We start from the raw sequence: 18,897 nt of genomic DNA, 5'->3' as shown, positions 1-18,897 counted from the left end.
GCAGACTAATACATGTGGAAAGGAGTACTAGAAAGTAAGCTCCATGGAGGCAAGAATTTTTGTCTTTTTTGTTCATTGTTATATTCCAAAAACCTAGAACAATGCCTGGCACATAATAGGTGTTTGATAAATATCTGCTTTGTGAATAAAGCAGATTAATAAAATTCTTTCCATAGATGACTCCACTAAATACTAATGATGTTTTCTATTTTCATAAGATCCGAGAACATGAATACCCAGTGCTCTTACCAAGTACTATGGTGTAATTGGTCTGCTGCCACAGCCCAAATACAAAAAGTCCTCTGGTGAAACTCCTGTTATGATTTAGTTCCTGGAGTAATTTCCTGAAGAACAAAAGAGTCAAGAAGACAAAAATACCACTGTAATATAATAAATGTGAATTAGTCCACATAGAGAAACAGATCAACCTTGTTAGACCCCTCCTGGGGAAAATGCCACAAACAGATACAGCTTGCTGGTAATGCTGTTCTCACATAAACATTTCGTTAGCTCATTTCACCACAGGCATTGTGAACAGCCTGGAATCATAATTTAAAGGAAAAATAAATAAGGACTTTTCTCTGCTGTTCTTCAAGTGCTTTTAAGATGGACATAGAAAAAACACTAATTAAATTGCATTCTTACATATTCAGTTACAAAGCCATGGTGCATGTCTGTCTTAAACCCATTCAGTTCAGTTCAGTCGCTCAGTCGTGTCCGACTCTCCACGACCCCATGAATCACAGCACACCAGGCCTCCCTGTCCATCACCAAATCCCGGAGTTCACTCAAACTCATGTCCACAGAGTCGGTAATGCCATCCAGCCATCTCATTCTCGGTCATCCCCTTCTCCTCCCGCCCCCAACTTTTCCCAGCATCTGAGTCTTTTCCAATGAGTCAACTTGTCGCATGAGGTGGCCAAAGTATTGCAGTTTCAGCTTTAGCATCAGTCCTTCCAATGAACACCCAGGATTGATCTCCCTTAGAATGGACTGCTTGGATCTCCTGGCAGTACAAGGGACTCTCAAGAGTCTTCTCCAACACCACAGTTCAAAAGCATCAATTCTTCGGCGATCAGCTTTCTTCACAGTCCAACTCTCACATCCATACATGACCACGGGAAAAACCATAGCCTTGACTAGACGGACCTTGGTTGGCAAAGTAATGTCTCTGCTTTTCAATATATTATCAAGGCTGGTCATAACTTTCCTTCCAAGGAATAAGCGTCTTTTAATTTCATGGCTGCAATCAGCATCTGCAGTGATTTTGGAGCCCAAAAAAATAAAGTCTGACACTGTTTCCACTGTTTTTCCATCTATTTCCCATGAAGTGATGGGACCAGATGCCATGATCTTTGTTTTCTGAATGTTGAGCTTCAAGCCAACCTTTTCACGCTCCTCTTTCACTTTCAACAAGAGGCTTTTGAGTTCCTCTTCACTTTCTGCCATAACGGTAGTGTCATCTGCATATCTGAGATTACTGATATTTCTCCCAGCAATCTTGATTCCGGCTTGCGCTTCTTCCAGCCCAGCGTTCCTCATGATGTACTCTGCATATAAGTTAAATAAGCAAGGTGACAATATACAGCCTTGACGCACTCCTTTTCCTATTTGGAACCAGTCTGCTGTTCCATGTCCAGTTCTGACTGTTGCTTCCTGACCTGCATACAGGTTTCTCAAGAGGCAGGTCAGGTGGTCTGGTATTCCCATCTCTTTCAGAATGTTCCACAGTTTATTGTGATCCACACAGTCAAAGGCTTTGGCATAGTCAATGAAGCAGAAATAGATGCTCTTCTGAAACTCTCTTGCTTTCTCCATGATCCAGCGCATGTTGGCAATTTGATCTCTGGTGCCTCTGCCTTTTCTAAAACCTGCTTGAACATCTGGGAGTTCACGGTTCACGTATTGCTGAAGCCTGGCTTGGAGAATTTTGAGCATGATTTTACTAGCATGTGAGATGAGTGCAATTATGCGGTAGTTTGAGCATTCTTTGGCATTGCCTTTCTTTGGGATTGGAATGAAGACTGACCTTTTCCAGTCCTGTGGCCACTGCTGAGTTTTCCAAATTTGCTGGCATATTGAGTGCAGCACTTTCACAGCATCATCTTTCAAGATTTGAAATAGCTCAACTGGAATTCCATCACCTCCACTAGCTTTGTTCGTAGTGATGCTTTCTAAGGCCCACCTGACTTCACATTGCAAGATGTCTGGCTCTAGGTCAGTGATCACGTTATCGTGACTATCTTGGTTGTGAAGATCTTCTTTGTATGGTTCTTCTGTGTATTCTTGCCACCTCTTCTTAATATCTTCTGCTTCTGTTAGGTCCATACCATTTCTGTCCTTTATCGAGCCCAGCTTTGCATGAAATGTTCCCTTGGAATCTCTAATTTTCTTGAAGAAATCTCTTGTTTTTCCTATTCTGTTATTTTCCTCTATTTCTTTGCATTGATCACTGAGGAAGGCTTTCTTATCTATCCTTGCTATTCTTTGGAACTCTGCATTCAGATGCTTATATCTTTCCTTTTCTCCTTTGCTTTTTGCTTCTCTTCTTTAGCGACTTGATCTGATAGATAGAGTGCCTGATGAACTCTGGACGGAGGTTCGTGACATTGTACAGGAGACAGGGACCAAGACCATCCCCATGGAAAAGAAATGCAAAAAAGCAAAATGGCTGCCTGAGGAGGCCTTACAAATAGCTGTGAAAAGAAGAGAAGCGAAAAGAAAGGAGAAAAGAAAAGATATAAGCATCTTAAACCCATATCCACATCTTAATGTCGTCACTATTACCATCAATCGATACTTAATTTGGTACCCTGAAGATGCTAGGAAAGTAACAGCAAAATAAAATAAATATGGAATGAATACTCCGATTTTAAATTCTATGCAAATATCCCTTTAAATAGGGCTTCCCTGGTGGCTCAGATGGTATAGAATCCCCCTGCAACTTGGGAGAGCTGGGTTTGATCCCTGGGTTGGGAAGATCCCCTGGAGGAGGGCACGGCAACCCACTCCAGTGTTCTTGCCTGGAGAATCCCCATAGACAGAGGTGCCTGGTGGGCTACAGTCAGTCCATGAGTTTTCAGAGTCAGAAAAGACTGAGCAACTAAGCACAGCACAGCATATCCTTTAAATAACAGCTAGAGGAAAAATTCACCAAAATGATAATAGTTCTGCTGGAGGCAAAAATACTATAAATAATTCTTTCTCTCTTCAATATGTAAGTTTACATAATAAGTCTCAGTTTTTAGAGCATAAAGTTCTCAAAAAGCCATTCTAACTTCTAATCATTACTGAAGTGAAAGTCACTTAGTCGTGTCCAACTCTGTGACCCCATGGATGGTAGCCTGCCAGGCTCCTCTGTCCATGTGGATTCTCCAAGCAAGAATACTGGAACGGGTTGCAAAGCCCTTCTCCAGGGGATCTTCCCAACACAGGGATAGAACCCAGGTCTCCCGAATTGCAGGTGGATTCTGCAATTACCGTCTCAGCCACCAGGGAGCCCAAATCATTACTGAACTTCCCCCAAAGAGAGAGGATGATACAACAGTACTTATTTTTAAAGTATGTTTTAAATTTTATTTATTAATTTTTAGCTGCACTGGGTCTTTGTTGCTGCACGCAGGCTTTCTCTAGCTGCAGCAAGCGCGAGCTACTCTTCACTGAGGCGTTCGGGCTCTAGAATGTGACTTCAGTAGTTGTGGCCCACGGGCTCAGTTGCTCCACACAATGTGGAATCTTCCCAGATTACGGATCAAACCCTCATCCCCTGCATTGGCAGGTGGATTGCTAACCACCAGACCACCAGAAAGTCCTAAAGTACGTTTAATCAATAAATTTATATAGAATATGCATGAGAAAGGCAGAATACAATAGCTTCATGGGCAAATAAAATTCAGCATTTTAAACTCAAAATCTGGAAATTCCCATCTACTTTGAATGTAATTTAAAAATCAAGTCAAAGCTTGTTCTCAGTTTGGGGCCTGGAATTAGCTCCCAAACTGATGCAATCTGAAGCCAGGGCCAACAAGTGTTTACCAAAGTCTTCGTCCCCAAGGGAGAAGCCGCTTTTCTAATTCTCCAGAAGTGATGCTGTTGGGATTGCCTTGAGATTTGAATTAAGGCAGCAGGAGTAGTAGGAGTACAAACATGAAATTCATTCTGAAATACTTCCCTTTCCAGAAAAAATGAAAGCTACTCTCCCACGATACACAATTTGTAATCAAGCCCTCCTTCATTAAAGGTTTTAATTAGCTGCTTGTGCATTCACTCCTTATTCCTGGGAACCATGGCATAAACAGGAAGTTCATGCCTCTGGGGCTTATTTGTTGCGGAATGGAAAATATGAAGCTATGGACTTTCCCAAGGATGATTTAGAGGGAAAGGAGCATTAAATTACCATGCTCCCCTCCTTATCTTCTCCAGAAGGCTTATAAACCAAGCCACTTCACAAGCAGTACTCCACTCCCACGAATATAAACAGTTGTTTCCCGCATGTGACTGGAGATAAACTTGAGAGCTCTGCTTAGGCTTGTACCATACTTTAGTGCCTGCACCCCAAAGCAACCAGTTATCTGCCACTCAACACCCTTACAATCGTGTGTGCTCCACTGTCTACCCTGACAAACCACAGGGCTCCAGAGCTAAAACTAGAAAGTCTACCATATCAACAAGCCAAACACCACAAAGGGTTGGATATTCTAAGGCCAGGCCGATGGAATAGCTCTGCAACTTGACTGTAATGGTAGTTACACAAAACTAGACAAGAAGTAAAATGACACAGGACACATACATCGCGTGCCACTGTCCATTTCCTAGCTTTGATACTACACATAAGATGTAACTATGAGAGGAAACTAGATACTGTGTACACATAAGCTCTCGCTACTGTCTTTGCAACTTGCGGAGAATCTGTATTTATTTCCAGATGAAATGTTTTTAAAAGTGCATCTGCTCGTGCACCTCGCCACACCTGCATCCAGACAAGTCATCCAGAATAAAACACAGCCTGGTTTTCAACCGTGAGGTCTCAGCCACCCCCCAGCAGAAAGCTGGAGGTGGGGAATACTCTGGCTCGCGCTTTTCTCTCTCCCTGGGATTCCCTCACCGACCTCCCACCCCGCCCGTCCTCCTTCCCGAGGATGGCTCCTTCTCATCTTTCGGGTCACACCTCAATGTAGCCTCCTTACAGAGGCTTTCCCTCGTCCCAGTGCCTAGAGGAGCTGCTCTCGGGGCTTTCCGAGTCCCCCGAACCCTTCACTGCGCGCGCCCGTGGCCACGTGTAACTTTGCCTTGCTTCCTCGCCGGTTACCTGTAACAACTCCGGGAGGGCGGGCCCCGTGTCTGCCCCTGGCGTGCTCGGTCCGCAGCAGTGAGCAGCCTGCCCGACTGCGGCAGGGAAAGGGCCTTATTTCGACAGAGGGCACCTCATTCGAATGCACGCCTTTGGGCTCGGGGCTGGTCGCACCGCCTTCTCCCCTCACACCACGGGAGCTCCCGGTCTAGGGCAGGCTTCGGCGGCCTCACTCTGGCCGCACGCGTGCCCCTCCGCTTCCTCCCTTCACCTGGACCCTCACCCGCCCGAGGAGGGCACCACCTTCTTCCAATTCGCTTGCCCAGAGGGAGCCGTTTCAGAGCCTTCTCCACAGCCTTCCTTCAGGCCGTCCCCTCAGCCCCCTCCGGTGTCCCTTCGGCCTCCGCCCCCGCCCGGGGGCCTCCGCCCTGCACTTCCGGCGACGCCCCTCGCTTCCGGTGCTGCCCGGGCCGGGACCCCCGCCTCAGCGGCGCCCCGCCCCCTCAGGCCCCGCCCCTCGGCCCGCGGAGAGCTGGGAGGGCGGGAGACGAGGCCGCACGGGCGGGGCGGGCGGCGGCTGGGGGCGTGGCCTCCCGGCCCTGGGCGGCGATTGGCTGGGCCGCGGAGAAGGGGCGGGGCCGCTGCCTGTGTCTGGGGGTTCCCGGGTCACCTCCGGGCATTCTTTGCAGTTCCACCTCAGGCTCCGGAGGCTGTGACGCGAGAGTAGCGACTCCGGTTCGGGCAGCATGTCTGACAAGCGGCCAGCAGCGGACACCCAAGCTCGACGGCTTCCCGATTCCTTCAAGGGTGAGCCCCGTGCCCCTGGCGAGGCCCGAGGGGTCGCCCGCCTTCCCCGTCACCTCCTTTCGGAAAGAGCCCCAGCAGCCCAGAGGCCCCAGGATTGTCTCCGAGGTTCCTTGGTCGAGTGTCCGTTGCTCACAACCGGTGTTTCTGCCCTTTGTACGCGGAGAATGACGAACCCTACTTCCCAGGCTGGGGGAAAGTTTTAGGCATGTTAGCGTGCAGAATGCACGCCCGGTGCCCCGCACAGCCGGGACGCGGCATCGAGGGCGTGTCTCCGGTGCCCAGAGCCAGAGCAGGGACTCGCGTTATCCAGCGGCTGCCAGATGCCAGGCCCTGTGCCAGCGCTTTCCGCTCGTTATCTCGTGGCGTGCACGAGGGACTGGCGGCAGCAGCTGGTGGAGTCGGGGCCAAACCTGCCCGCCACGCCCCGGGCGCGGGGGAAGTCGGCGGCTTCGCCCCACTCCCCTCCAGCCCCATCCGAGGACAGCTCCGCCGCCCAGCTCTCGCCCACCCTCAGAGTAAGCCCGGGTCCTCCCGAACTGGAAAGAACTCCTGCTCCCCACCCTGGCCAGTTTGTCCTTCTAAACCTCGCAACAGACCCGTGCGGTTTCGGCACAGGTTCCCTACAGAGTTGAGGAGCAAGGCTCTTTTTGGCATCCTTCCTGTATCTCTTTCCAGCTTCACTTTTCTGCCTCACTCTCGCCCCTCCACTTTCCTTCCTTTGTTCTAGGAACATCGGCATCCTGGCTCTTGGCCCTCGCTAGGAATTGTTGAGTTCCCCACCCTACCAGGGCCTTCCCAGTCTTGAAGACAGAAATTGTGTAACTCAATTTGTTCCCCTGTGAAGGGATTAGCACCCTTGAGAGAGCTCTCTCTTCCAACCGTTATTGGCTAACTCCTTCGGGGAGATGGGGGTGGTTCATAAAGAGATGCTGTAAACCTCTCAGGAGTACTGGTTCCCTCCCAGGGGTTCTTAGTGATCCAAAGGAATTCTTTCTAAGGACAGAATTTCAGACAGAATGACATAGTGAAAAATTTAGGGGGCCGGGTGGGCTTTTCCAGCACCCCACAAAGAACACTATACTGCCGGGGTCCGCAAACTCTGGGATTTAATGCCTGATGATCTGAGGTGGGGGGCTTCCCTGGTGGCTCAGAGGTTAAAGCATCTGTCCCCAATGCGGGAGACCCTGGTTCGATCCCTGGGTCGGGAAGATCCCCTGGAGAAGGAAATGGTAACCCACTCCAGTATTCTTGCCTGGAGAATCCCATGGACGGAGAAGCTTGGTAGGCTACAGTCCACGGGGTCGCAAAGAGTCGGACATGACTGAGCGACTGAACGGAACGGAACTGATCTGAGGTGGAGCTGATGTAATAATAGTAGAAATAAAGTGTACAGCAAAGGTAATGCACGTGTGTCATCCTGTCCACCCCTACCCCCACCTCCATGCGTGGAAAAATTGTCTTCCAGGAAACTGGTCCTTGGTGCTAATAAGGTTGAGGACTGCTGCACTGGACTCATCTGTTCTGATTATTTGTGTGATGACAGCCTTGTCCGCTGATCCAACATGTCCCCATTTCCTTTTCCAGCAATCTTTGTCTTTAGTTCCATTCAAGGAACATCAAAAGAATTATAGAAATCTAAATTGTCACTTTTCTGTACCTTGGAGAGTTATTTTCCCAAATCAGGAGTGTAGTAGAGAGGATATTCTTGAAGAATCTGATACTCAAGAGGCTAAATTACTTTGTCACACAGTTTATAAGAAATGGAGTCAGATTATAAGTCTGGGTTTTTGGCTGATCCTAAAACTTGCCCATATAAAAATTATGCAATCTGCCTCTTTGATAGTCAGTTGTCTTTTTCGGGAAGGGAAGCTGGGCAGGATCCTTTCCTCTTCACCCTGAAATCCTGGTGGGAAAATAGAGGACTATGAGGACAGTGTTAGAAGTTTGGTGACACTCTGGTAGGAGATCTGTAGAAGTTCTTTGTGAATAAACATGATCTTTGGACTTAATATGTGTTGTTTTTCGTGCTCACAGAGCATTCACTCAAGTTCTTTTTCTTGATTCTGCACTTCACTACTTTTTAGACAGATGTCTTTTTAAGAATCTAATGAAAACTGTGCACCTTTTCCTCTGAAAATCATACATATAAACAAAATTTTGCCTGGGCTCTGTCACGTTTTTTTAAAAAATGTAAGACTTAGAGATGTGACACTGATAGGACAGCCAATACGAGAATTTATTAAATAGAATTTACCAAGTGCTTGCCATATGCCAAACACAGCCCCAAAACTTTAAAAGCATTATCCAGTGCAATCCTCTAACAGCTCCACAAGGAAAATGTCATTCTCTATCCCTTTACAGCCAGGAAACTGAAGCTCAGAGTGGAAAAATCACCCACACCTGTGAACTAAGTTCAACCTTGAACTGGCTTTGCAAATCATTTTCCCCATCCTAGAGCTGTTTCCAGAAAGTGAAGGTGTTAGTCTCAGTTCGTGTGGTACTCTTTGCAGCCCTATGGGCTGTAGCCTACCAGGCTTCTCTGTCCATGGAATTCTCTAGGCAAGAATACTGGAGTAGTCCTTCTCTTCCTCCAGGAGATCTTCCCGACCCAGGGATTGAGCTTCCAGAACCAGGGATTGAACCCAGGTTTCCTGCATTGCAGGCAGATTCTTTACTGTCTGAGCCATCAGGGAAGCCCTTGGGCTGTCTCTGAAATGCATACCCAAAAGGAGGAACTTGTCAAGCATCAGTAGAAGCTGAGAGACCGCAAAGGAATCTAGCTTCAGTTGAGAACTCCTAGATAAGACAACTCCAGAGGGCTGCTTCCAAGAGAAGCAGTGGAATATAAAAGCCCAAACTGTCCCGTTACGATCTTGCTGATAATTAGTTTTAGGAACATAAATATGACCAAACCCTCGGGCAAGACTAGTTTTTCTTTAAAGCCAGTGTGTTCACTTTGTAATGAAATAATGCAGGTGGGTTACAAAGAAATGCATGATTGTAATTAAGAGTCATGTCAACAGAATAAATCCCTTTGGGAGAATGCCTGAAAATAAGAAGAATCAGGGGACTGCTTTGTTTATTTCAGTTGTTATAGCCGATCAGATGGGGAGTACTTTGTAACTTATTTAATAATTAATCTGAGTTAAATCCATCAGTGGTCATAGATTAACTCAAGTGATGACATGTCTGCAGAAGTTGGCATTTATGTCATTTTTTATAATTAAGTAGGTTATTGGACCCACCTCATGTATAACTTGCACACTGTAAAAGACAAAGTCATTGATCACCTGATCAACTTTGAAGAAAAAAAATTTTTTAATGTTGATAAATATGATAAAGATTGGATTCAAAGTCTGTTTTGTAAGAAGATGTCAGAAAACACTTTACTGAAAACTACTATAACCAGAAAAAGTGAGCCCCTCTCTCTGTTTCTGCCTGACAATCTGTGCCGGCCTCTATCATAATGTTTATTACACAGCTCTATAAATATAAATTATAATCACCTTTCTTAGACCAGGAGAGCTTCTGAAAGCAGAGGATTGTGTCCTTGATCACTGTAGTAAGTTCAGGGTCAAGTGCCTAGTAGGTTTGCAGAAATGTTTGTTGAAAGAAAAAGGAAGGGGTGAGATAAAGTTTACATTGGTGGAGATATTTTTCTGTTTACAGTTTGTTTTATTAAGTTTGTTACAACTCAAATGATTGATTGTAGGGTGTGGACTTGTTCCTCATGCATGTCCTCATTACAGATAGACTGTCTGGGTTTATGTTGTCGATAGAGGGATTGTAATTGTCAAAGTAATATATTGTACTTAGTAAGGAATCTCCTTTGTTTATGAAAGTGTGGAAAGAGCAGTTAGAGGTCACAGTGGAAAGAAGGAAGTGTGTGTCAGATCTCTGTTGACACACATCATTCTTCCATTCTTTTTGGACCTTTGTCTATACTCTGAGACTTGTAAAGACACCTGAACCCCAAACATTTGCCCTGACATTTCAGTAGATTGGCCTTGAAGTTACTGGCAATAACAGGTCTATCCTAAAATATCAGACAATGAAAATTAGACACCAGCTTTGTCTAGCTGTAAATATGCATGGATGGTAAGATTGTATAGATAGCAAAATGAGGGTGGAATCTAAAATTCAAGATCTGAACTGAGACCTCAGTAGCATCACTTACCACCTGGGTCACCTGGGGAAGTCTCTCAATCTCCAGAGTCAAGTCCTTATCTAGATATTGAGCATCATCTTACTGTACTATCTGACTTCCAAAGTTTTGTGTATCAAATGAGAACATTTTTGTGAATGTACTTTTCAAACTTTAAAATTAAATTACTAAGATATTATTTATTGGGGACAACAGAATAAAAAAGTTAACAACAGCTTAGTAATTATACAGTAAAGTAAAATTTATGGACAAAAAGTGTAAAAGTCCAAGAAAGTTTAGGACTCTAACTTATTCCCACATGTGGTCTGTTCCCCCTCCAAGGACAGAATCCCCAAGCAGGTTGTTAGTCTTGATGTTTCTCTATGGTGTGCAGGTCCCAGAAGGTAATTCACTTAATATAAAGTTTATTCCTATGTACTGTCAATAATTACCTTAAGGTTCTGATCATAATAGTGGCTACTATTTACTGAACACTTCCTAAGTGTCAGGCGCTCTACATGTTTCCGCGTGTGAGATAATAACTATTCTCTTCCCTCATTTAGTGAAAGTGAAGTCACTCAGTCATGTCCGACTCTGCGACCCTGTGGACTGCAGCCCACCAGGCTCCATCCATGGGATTTTCCAGGCAAGAACACTGGAGTGGGTTGCCATTTCCTTCTCCAGGGGATCTTCCTGACTCAGGGATTGAACCCAGGTCTCCCACATTGCGGGCAGATGCTTTACCATCTGAGCCACCAGACTCTTTTACTTTTCACTTTCCTAAGAGTCAGGCACTCTACATATTTTCTCATATGAAATAATTTAACTATTCTCTTCCCTCATTTCACTTCCCTGGTGGCTCAGACGGTAAAGCGTCTGCCTACAGCGCAGGAGACTGGGGTTCAACCCCTGGGTCAGGAAGGTCCCCTGGAGAAGGCAATGGCAACCCACTCCAGTATTCTTGCCTGGAAAATCCCATGGACGGAGGAGCCTGGTAGGCTACAATCCATGGGGTCGCAAAGAGTGGGACACGACTGAGCGACTTAACTTTCCCTCATTTTACTAATAAATGGAACTCTTAACAGCAAAATCTCAAGCTTTTAGCCACTGCTTAGCTACTCAACCTCAGTTGAAGAATTGGGAACCTTAAGAGCTAGTTTCCTTATGCTTCTGTTTTCCATTTTTTAATTGAAATGATGTTGCCCTCCAAAGACTTTTATGAGAAAAACTCAATTATAGATACTTTAAAGGGCTTCCCTTGTGACTCAGCTGGTAAAGAATCCGCCTGCAATGAGGGAGACCTGGGTTTGATCCCTGGGTTGAGAGGATCCCCTGGGGAAGGTAAAGGCTACCCACTCCAGTATTCTGGCCTAGAGAATTCCATGGGCTGTATAGTCCATGGGATCGCGAAGAGTCGGACACAACCAAGCGACTTTCACTTTTCACATTCACTTAAGATGTCTAGGGCTTCTTCCCTGGTGGCTCAGACAGTAAAGAATCTGCCTGCAATGCAGGAGACTCAGGATCGATCCCTGGGCTGGGAAGATCCCCTGGAAAAGGGAATGGCTATCCACTCCAGTATTCTTGCCTGGAGAATCCCATGAACAGAGAAACCTGGCGGGCTGCAGTCCATGGAGTCAGAGTCGAACACAACTGAGTGACTAACACTTAAGATGTTCGAGTGAAAGAGCTGGGGGGGAAACCTGAAGAAGTGAAAGGGTTTTGTTCTGTTTAATATGTTTCAGGCTCCATCTAAATTAAGAATATCAGTCTTTCCAGACATGGGTCATGTTCAGTCCATGTACCTTCCCTGAATTCTCTAACCTCGTGGGTGTAAAGGGCTGATTTTAAAAAGAGAAAAGGAAAGAAAACGTTTGGGGAAAGCAGTATGACCACCGCTTTGGGACAGAGGATGATTCTGAATTGTGTGTGTGTGGTGGTTGTTGTTGTATTTTAAATAACACTGTTTATAACATATAAGTTTCATGAGTAAAACAACATTGTGTTTCTACTTCTATTTACCTCCCCTATTGCCTGCTCACCACCAAAAACTGATGAACTGTGTTCTGGGATCCTATATATGGACATGTACAGTATTCTTGCCTGGAGAATCCCATGGACGGAGAAGCCTGGTAGGCCACAGTCCACGGGGTCGCAAAGAGTCAGACACGACTGAGTGACAGAACGGAACGGAACGGAACTTCCTTTTATCTTCTGTAATAGTCAGCCTATTCTTCTCTTCCCCACAGAACAGCAGAATCTGGGGATTCCCCGGACGTCCAGTCATTAGGACTCCTTGCTCTTAGTGTTCAAAGGCCCAGGTTCAGTTCCTGGTCAGAGAACTAAGATCCCACAAGCTGCATGGCACAGCCCAAAAAAACAACAAAAAAAAACAGTAGAATCACTCAACTCATTCAACAGCTATTTACTTCATAGATGCTTGAGCGCTTGCTGTATACTAGGTATCCTGCATGACAGCTCACTTACTCTTCACACCGACCCTCTGAGGAGGTGCTCTTTTCAGCCCTCTCTTTGATGATTAGACGAAAGCACAGAGTTAAGACATTTGCAGAGAACACACAGCTGATAAGTAGCAGAGCCAACTCTGAAGCCACGGTGCTGTACTGTTTTAACAAGGCCCAAAGTCTGGAAAGACAGACATTGAGTAAGACAATTACAGATATGATGAATGGTATTCAGAGATGGTAAAGTGCTATAGATCTAGCAGAAGGGGTCCTTTTAAAGACTCAAGGGTTCAATTTGAAATTACTGATGATACTGTCACCTATTTTTTCTCCTCTTTTATGACTAGAAATATTCGAATGAAGGAAAGCTGCAGAAAATCCTCAAGATGCTTGGGAAATAAAATACTTACACTTATTTAATTTCTGTGTTCTTTTTGAGCTAAGCACAGCGTTCCCTTTATTTCATTTTTGTTTTTAATTGAAAATCTTCCTTAAAAGGACTAGTCTATTTCCTTCTCACGGTAAACAAATTTTAAGTTTCATAATTCAGGTCACATAATGCTTCATCAGTACTAGTTCTTTCAGTCTAGTATGTATAGGTTTATAACAGGGAGGGAAAGTTAGTCTTTGGTCATGATTTTTAACTTGATACCATCTGGCCTGTAGCCAATCCAGCCGAAAGAATAATTTCTTCCCTAGAGGTTTAAGAACCATCGACCATGCCTAATTAAAATAATCATTTGAAAGATGGATTATAGAGTGCTCTTGTTTGCTTTCAAAGCTTCTGCCCAGTGAATTGCAAGTTGTGGTCATCAGTCAAGTAAATGCCACCATTTTGTCAACATATATTTATTGATACCCTACTATGTGCTAAACGCTGCTTCTTTGTCCCGTCTCTGCCTGTTTCCATTTTTCTCTCTGTAGGATACTGCCTTCACTTTTGTTGTTTCTCTTCCTTTCTCCGTTTCTCTTATTTGCCTTTTCTTCTGTTGTTTCCTTCCTTTCTCTGTCTCCTAAAATCCCAGTTGATTGAAAAACAGTTATAGTAAAATTTTGATTAATTGAAGACATATTTACATTCACATATTTTATCTGCCCTTTGCTTGTTTCCACCTTGAGTTCTTATTTAGCAGATCTTTCAAAGACCCTGTTTCAAAACAATATAAGGGAAGAGAAACTGGGACTGTGGAAAATATACTCTTATTTGAAAAGTTGGAAGAAAGATCCAATGTCTTATTTAACTTATGATGTCCTCTTCCTCGAATAGATGAATTTGATGTAGAACAGGAACACGTTGTATGGCCCATGGACCAAATCTGGCCAACCACCTGCTTTTGTCAGCCCCACAAGCTGAGAATAGTTTTTATACTTACACATTTTTTTAAAAAGAGGAAGATCTGAAAATTATATGGAACTCAAACTTTAGTGTTCATAAGTCACACTTCCCTGGAACACAGCCGTGTTTCTTCATGTAGGTGTAGTTTGTGGCTTCTTTTGCATGGTATTCAGTGGTTGTAACAGACTTTATGGCCAATAAAGCCTTGTGTTTATTCTCTGGCCATTTACAGGAAAAGTTTGCCACACCTTGACTTTGAATCTCCAGTGAGGCCAAAAAAGAACACCTGTGTGCTGAATAAATATGCTTCTAAGAAAACTCAAAAAATGCCAAGGCCTTTCATTGTGACCTACTGTTACCCCTAAAACTTGATGTCAGAACCAGATAACATGTTTTTGAGACTGAATTAGCCAGGCTGTCTTTCATGACCCAAGCGACACTGTTCTTGGCAATTTCTAGTATGAAGTATTTCACCTGCATTCTGGGAAGGAGGAAGGAAAAAATCGTCCTTTCAGTGTTCTCTGTCTCTTTTAGTCACTAAGTTGTGTCCAACTTTTGCGACCCCATGGACTGTAGCCTGCTAGGCTCCTCTGTCTGTGGGATTCTCCAGGCAAGAACACTGGAGTGGGTTTCCATTTCCTTCTCCAGCTTTCAATGTTGGTATTTCAATAACTCGCTGGAACACCTCTTCCTTCTGTGTGTGGTAATCTGTATGACTTAGTCAGATTTTTAGATATGCCAGAAGGTATTTGCTTGAAGAGGAAATCCAATATCTTTTGAACTTTAGAACAGAGTCGCAATAGTAAACAGAATTGATCATTTCACGTAATTTCTCGTGGTGACAAATTCAGTCAACCGTAAGGAGATTGGCTGATATGGGATCATGGTCAGCCTGCAGTGCTCTGATACTATGCATGCTATGATCTTGAAAAGGCTGTTTTGCTGCTTGTCTGGAAGCCAGCCCAACAACAATTACTCTACAAGTTGCTTTTCTTCTTCTTTTTTTTTTTCATTTGTTTCATGGTTTTGTTTTGTTTTTTCTTTTGTCTCTTCCCAAATAGTCTTTTTCTTTAGTACTTTGGTACTCTGAGAGGAATATTTTACACCTACTTTACAGATCTTTATCAATATGAGAAGTAATGTATATAAGAAGTTAGCTTGTGGCTGACATGTAATAGGCATTCAATAAATGGTTATTATTAGTATTCATAAAAGATACCTCCAGAATGAGAGAAATTTAAGAATTGTGTAATTTCATCTTTTCAACAAAATTAGTTTACACAATGAAGATGTATAGAAGCTTTACTACAAGTATATTCAAAACAACTGAGTTTCTAATTGAGAAAACTGGACAGAACCTAAATGTTCATCATATGAAACAATGGAGTATTATAATAATAAAGGATGTTTAATTGTATCCTTTTAATAATAAAGGATATTTATTTGATAATAAAGGATAAATAATAATAAAGGATATTATAATAAAGGATATTTATTTCATAATATCCTTTAATAATAAAGGATACTAAAGGATATTAATAATAATATAGGATATTAATAATAATAAAGGATATTTCCTGATATGAAATGATGTCCACAGTATAGAGGAGGAAAACAGATTTTAAATTATTACATATACCACTATATCATTTTGGGGAAAAGAAAAAAAAAACAGGACAAAAAATTTACAGAACATAAATATAGCAAGGCAGAAAATAATCTCCATCTAGAGATAATGGAAGTATAGATCACTGTTCCCTTCCTCTAGTCTGAACTATAAGTTTAATATAGTGGCAATACTTTGCTTTTAAAATAAAAGAAAGTAAGATTTTTTAAAATGTGTGCAAGTTTCTTGGAAGAAAGCCCAGTTGGAATGCTCAATTAAAAAATGTTAATGTATGGGCTTATATCCATTTTCAAAACCTTGCTTGGTCAAAAATTTATTTTAACACAGTTTTCAGGAAAGAGTTTGATAGTAAAAGAAAAAAAAATACTCTAAACCAGGGAAAAGTAGTGTTTACAACCAATTATCATGGGGTCCCTGATCTTCACAATTATTCCTACCCAGCAATATCAACAAGTATATCAACCAAAATAACTCAGAAATACCTATTACTCGTTATTTGTCTTTTAACCTCATAAAGGTAGGAGGGAGGATCCAGTCCTCGAGGTAATGAATGGGAATCTTGGAGGAAATGAATTTCCTACAATTTGGGGGGAGTAACTGAGGATTTCTTTTCCCCTTGACTTGTAGTAACTGTAGATAATTAAGGGTTCATTTACAGCCTGGTGAAGTTTAAACCTCACCTTTCCAAGGAACGTGATTTTATACATCTTTTAAAGCTGTAACCAGGTGGGAAAGAGTTTCAGGGTGAAACAGTGCTGATTCCCCAGTGTGTATGCTCGGATTATTTCTAGCTGAGCCTTTGAAAAGTGAAAGACCAAGCCCAGTTTTCAGAAAATCCACTTAATTTCTTCTTCCTCTTGATTGGCAGTCAAATCCTCTGTACTCATCTGGTATTAATAATTCATTCATAAGTGAGCTTCTTGAGGGTCTTTGACTCTCCAGGCCTAGCCAGTCAGGCACAAAGTGAGGGAAAAATTAAGTAGTTTCAGAGGTTTTTATGAAGAAGGGAAAAGGTGCCTATTTTCCCATTTTTTTGTGGTGGAAATTGAACACTTGAATAAACTAGGAGAGTGACAGAAAACTGTCATCTGTGTTTATTGAGCACTGCCTCAATCCTGGGGGGCCAGTCTGGTTATTTCAAGACACAAAGGTTCAGAGAGGTAAAGATCACACAAGAAGTCACAGCTGAAACTGGAAATTCATCTTATGAGGGATATGAACGCACAAAGAAATTATACCTCCAGCAGGTAAGCTAACAAGTATTTTATAGCCTCTCTCTGGGAGATAACTGTGCTGCTGCTGCTGCTGCTAAGTCACGTCAGTCATGTCTGACTCTGTGCGACCCCGTAGATGGCAGCCCACCAGGCTCCCCCGTCCCTGGGATTCTCCAGGCAAGAACACTGGAGTGGGTTGCCATTTCCTTCTCCAATGCATGAAAGTGAAAAGTGAAAGTGAAGTCACTCAGTCGTGTCTGACTCTTAGCGACTCCATGGACTGCAGCCTACCAGGCTCCTCCGTCCATGGGATTTTACAGGCAAGAGACGTTGAAAATATAAACATAAAAAAGAAACAGCCCTGCCTTCAGGGAGTTTATCGTCTTGGATGTTGAGGACCCGGAGCTTTGCCTAGAGTAAGGGAGTCTTGAAGCAGTGTTTGAGAAAGCACCAGATGCTGTCAGATAAGTTTTTGTGGCCCATCTGTTCCTTGTTTGGCATTCCTTTCACTTTGGAAACCTAGACCTGAGCCTGGCAGTGAGCCCTGAGACTGTCTTTTGCTATAAATAGGCACGACTGGAATTAAGAGGACTTCCTCTGTAAGAATATCAGATTTCACTCTCGGAACTCCTACCATGCTTTTCCAGTTTGGAGTTTGTCTTGAGGAGGTGCTCCAAACCCAACAGCTGCTTTGATAAGGATTTTATTGTTATTATTATTCAGAGGCAAAGGGTCAAAGAGTGAGTTGATTTATAACCTGGGCTTTGGAGTGAGATGACCTATATTTGAAGCCCAAGTCCTCCATTGTGTGTGACCTTGGGAAAAATGTTTTTTCAGTGACTTCATTGGTATGGTAAAGTGGAATTAAAAACACCTAACTTCCCAGGGACTTTGTAAGGAGTAAATGAGATATGTGTCTAAAGTAATTCAACACAGTGCAGGAATTACAACAAGCTGCCTAAAAAGGTTGCTGTGATTCATATCTGTTAAGACAGCACCGACAGGACTTCTCCACAAGTGGCATGTGGTCTTGCTTGAAGTCTCTCACTGAATGTGTCCATGCCCCTCAAAGAGATACCTTAGAAGCCTCCAGTGTTAATGTAGATCACTTGGAGAACGTTTACTGCACACTGTGAAACAGGATCAGGAAACTGCAAAGTCACGAATAACCAAAGGACTCATGTAGGAACTCGCCTGTCCATTCTTAAGACTCCGTGCTTCCACTGCAGGAGGCACGGGTTTGATCCCTGGTTGGGAAGAACCCACATGGCACGGCCAAAACCAAACCAAACCAAAGTACTCATGTATATATCTCGTCTTTCATCTTAGGTTTTGGAGCACTTGGCCTGGATGCTCACATGTGTCTGTCTTTTCTCTGTGCTCCCAGCCATCACTCTGCTGCTTTCTTAGCCTCCTGTTTATTCGGAACCTCTTCTCACTGCCATCTAAATCGCTCCTTCTGATCTAAGGAGTCACCCGTGCCTGGCCTACCTCTTCCTCTCTGGCCCCCCTCCCTCCCCCTCCCTCTCATTATTAAAAGAGCTCCTGGAAAGACCAGCCTTCCATGCTTGAAAAGAGCAGGGATCTGTCCCTGAGCCTATTCAGGCCCTCTCCCTCCCACAAAGAGGAAACCAAGAACCAGGAAGATATCAGATGCAGAGAGTAGGAAGCAGCTCACGAAGAGAAGGGGGATTTCCAGGATGGCAGTGGGAGGCCAGCAGAGGGAGAACGAGAATCGGTCCAGACGCGGCTCCGAGCTGTTTCCTCAGCAGGTGAAATGGGTAGGATACCCGAGCCTGTGGAAGGGAGGTGTAGCCAACTGAAAAGGGTTGAACCGTTACGTACACTGAAAACCAAGCAAAGGAGAAACAAAAGAAGACAGTGACTCCAGAAAAAATCAGTAAACTGTATGAGTGAAAAATTACGCCCCACCGTACGGCTCAGCTCTGAGTCATATTTGCATACTTCTGAAATATAAACTTTGATATTTTTATGCAATCCCAAGGATAGGTGT

The 18,897-nt window shown here is 43.7% G+C and overlaps 1 protein-coding gene and 1 long non-coding RNA gene across 8 annotated transcripts in view; one reads left to right on the top strand and one right to left on the bottom strand.

Moving 5' to 3' along the window:
* LOC148777514 (uncharacterized) overlaps nt 1-5,755 on the bottom strand; it is a 46,257-nt gene extending 40,502 nt beyond the window's left edge. For all 5 annotated transcript variants that reach the window (XR_016037933.1, XR_016037934.1, XR_016037930.1 and 2 more), the window contains exons 1-2: nt 5,309-5,755; nt 250-344 (exon numbers count right to left, since the gene is read on the bottom strand). This is a non-coding gene — a long non-coding RNA (uncharacterized LOC148777514). The remainder of the gene's footprint in view (nt 1-249; nt 345-5,308) is intronic.
* A 183-nt stretch (nt 5,756-5,938) lies between these two features.
* The window catches only part of STOM (stomatin), a 39,924-nt gene continuing 26,965 nt past the window's right edge, over nt 5,939-18,897 (top strand). For all 3 annotated transcript variants that reach the window (XR_016037929.1, XR_008686183.2, XM_055427794.2), the window contains exon 1: nt 5,939-6,097. Coding sequence is in view for 1 of the 3 variants with exons in the window: in XM_055427794.2 (XP_055283769.1) it covers nt 6,037-6,097 (61 nt within the window). In the remaining 2 variants the exon portion in view is untranslated. The remainder of the gene's footprint in view (nt 6,098-18,897) is intronic.

Source organism: Moschus berezovskii, chromosome 7 (genome assembly GCF_049115385.1).
Source record: "Moschus berezovskii isolate FMDL1 chromosome 7, NW_MosBer_1.0, whole genome shotgun sequence".
NCBI lineage: Eukaryota > Metazoa > Chordata > Mammalia > Artiodactyla > Moschidae > Moschus > Moschus berezovskii.
Note: the sequence above shows the minus strand (reverse complement) of the source record. Positions and strands in the feature narration are given on the sequence as shown.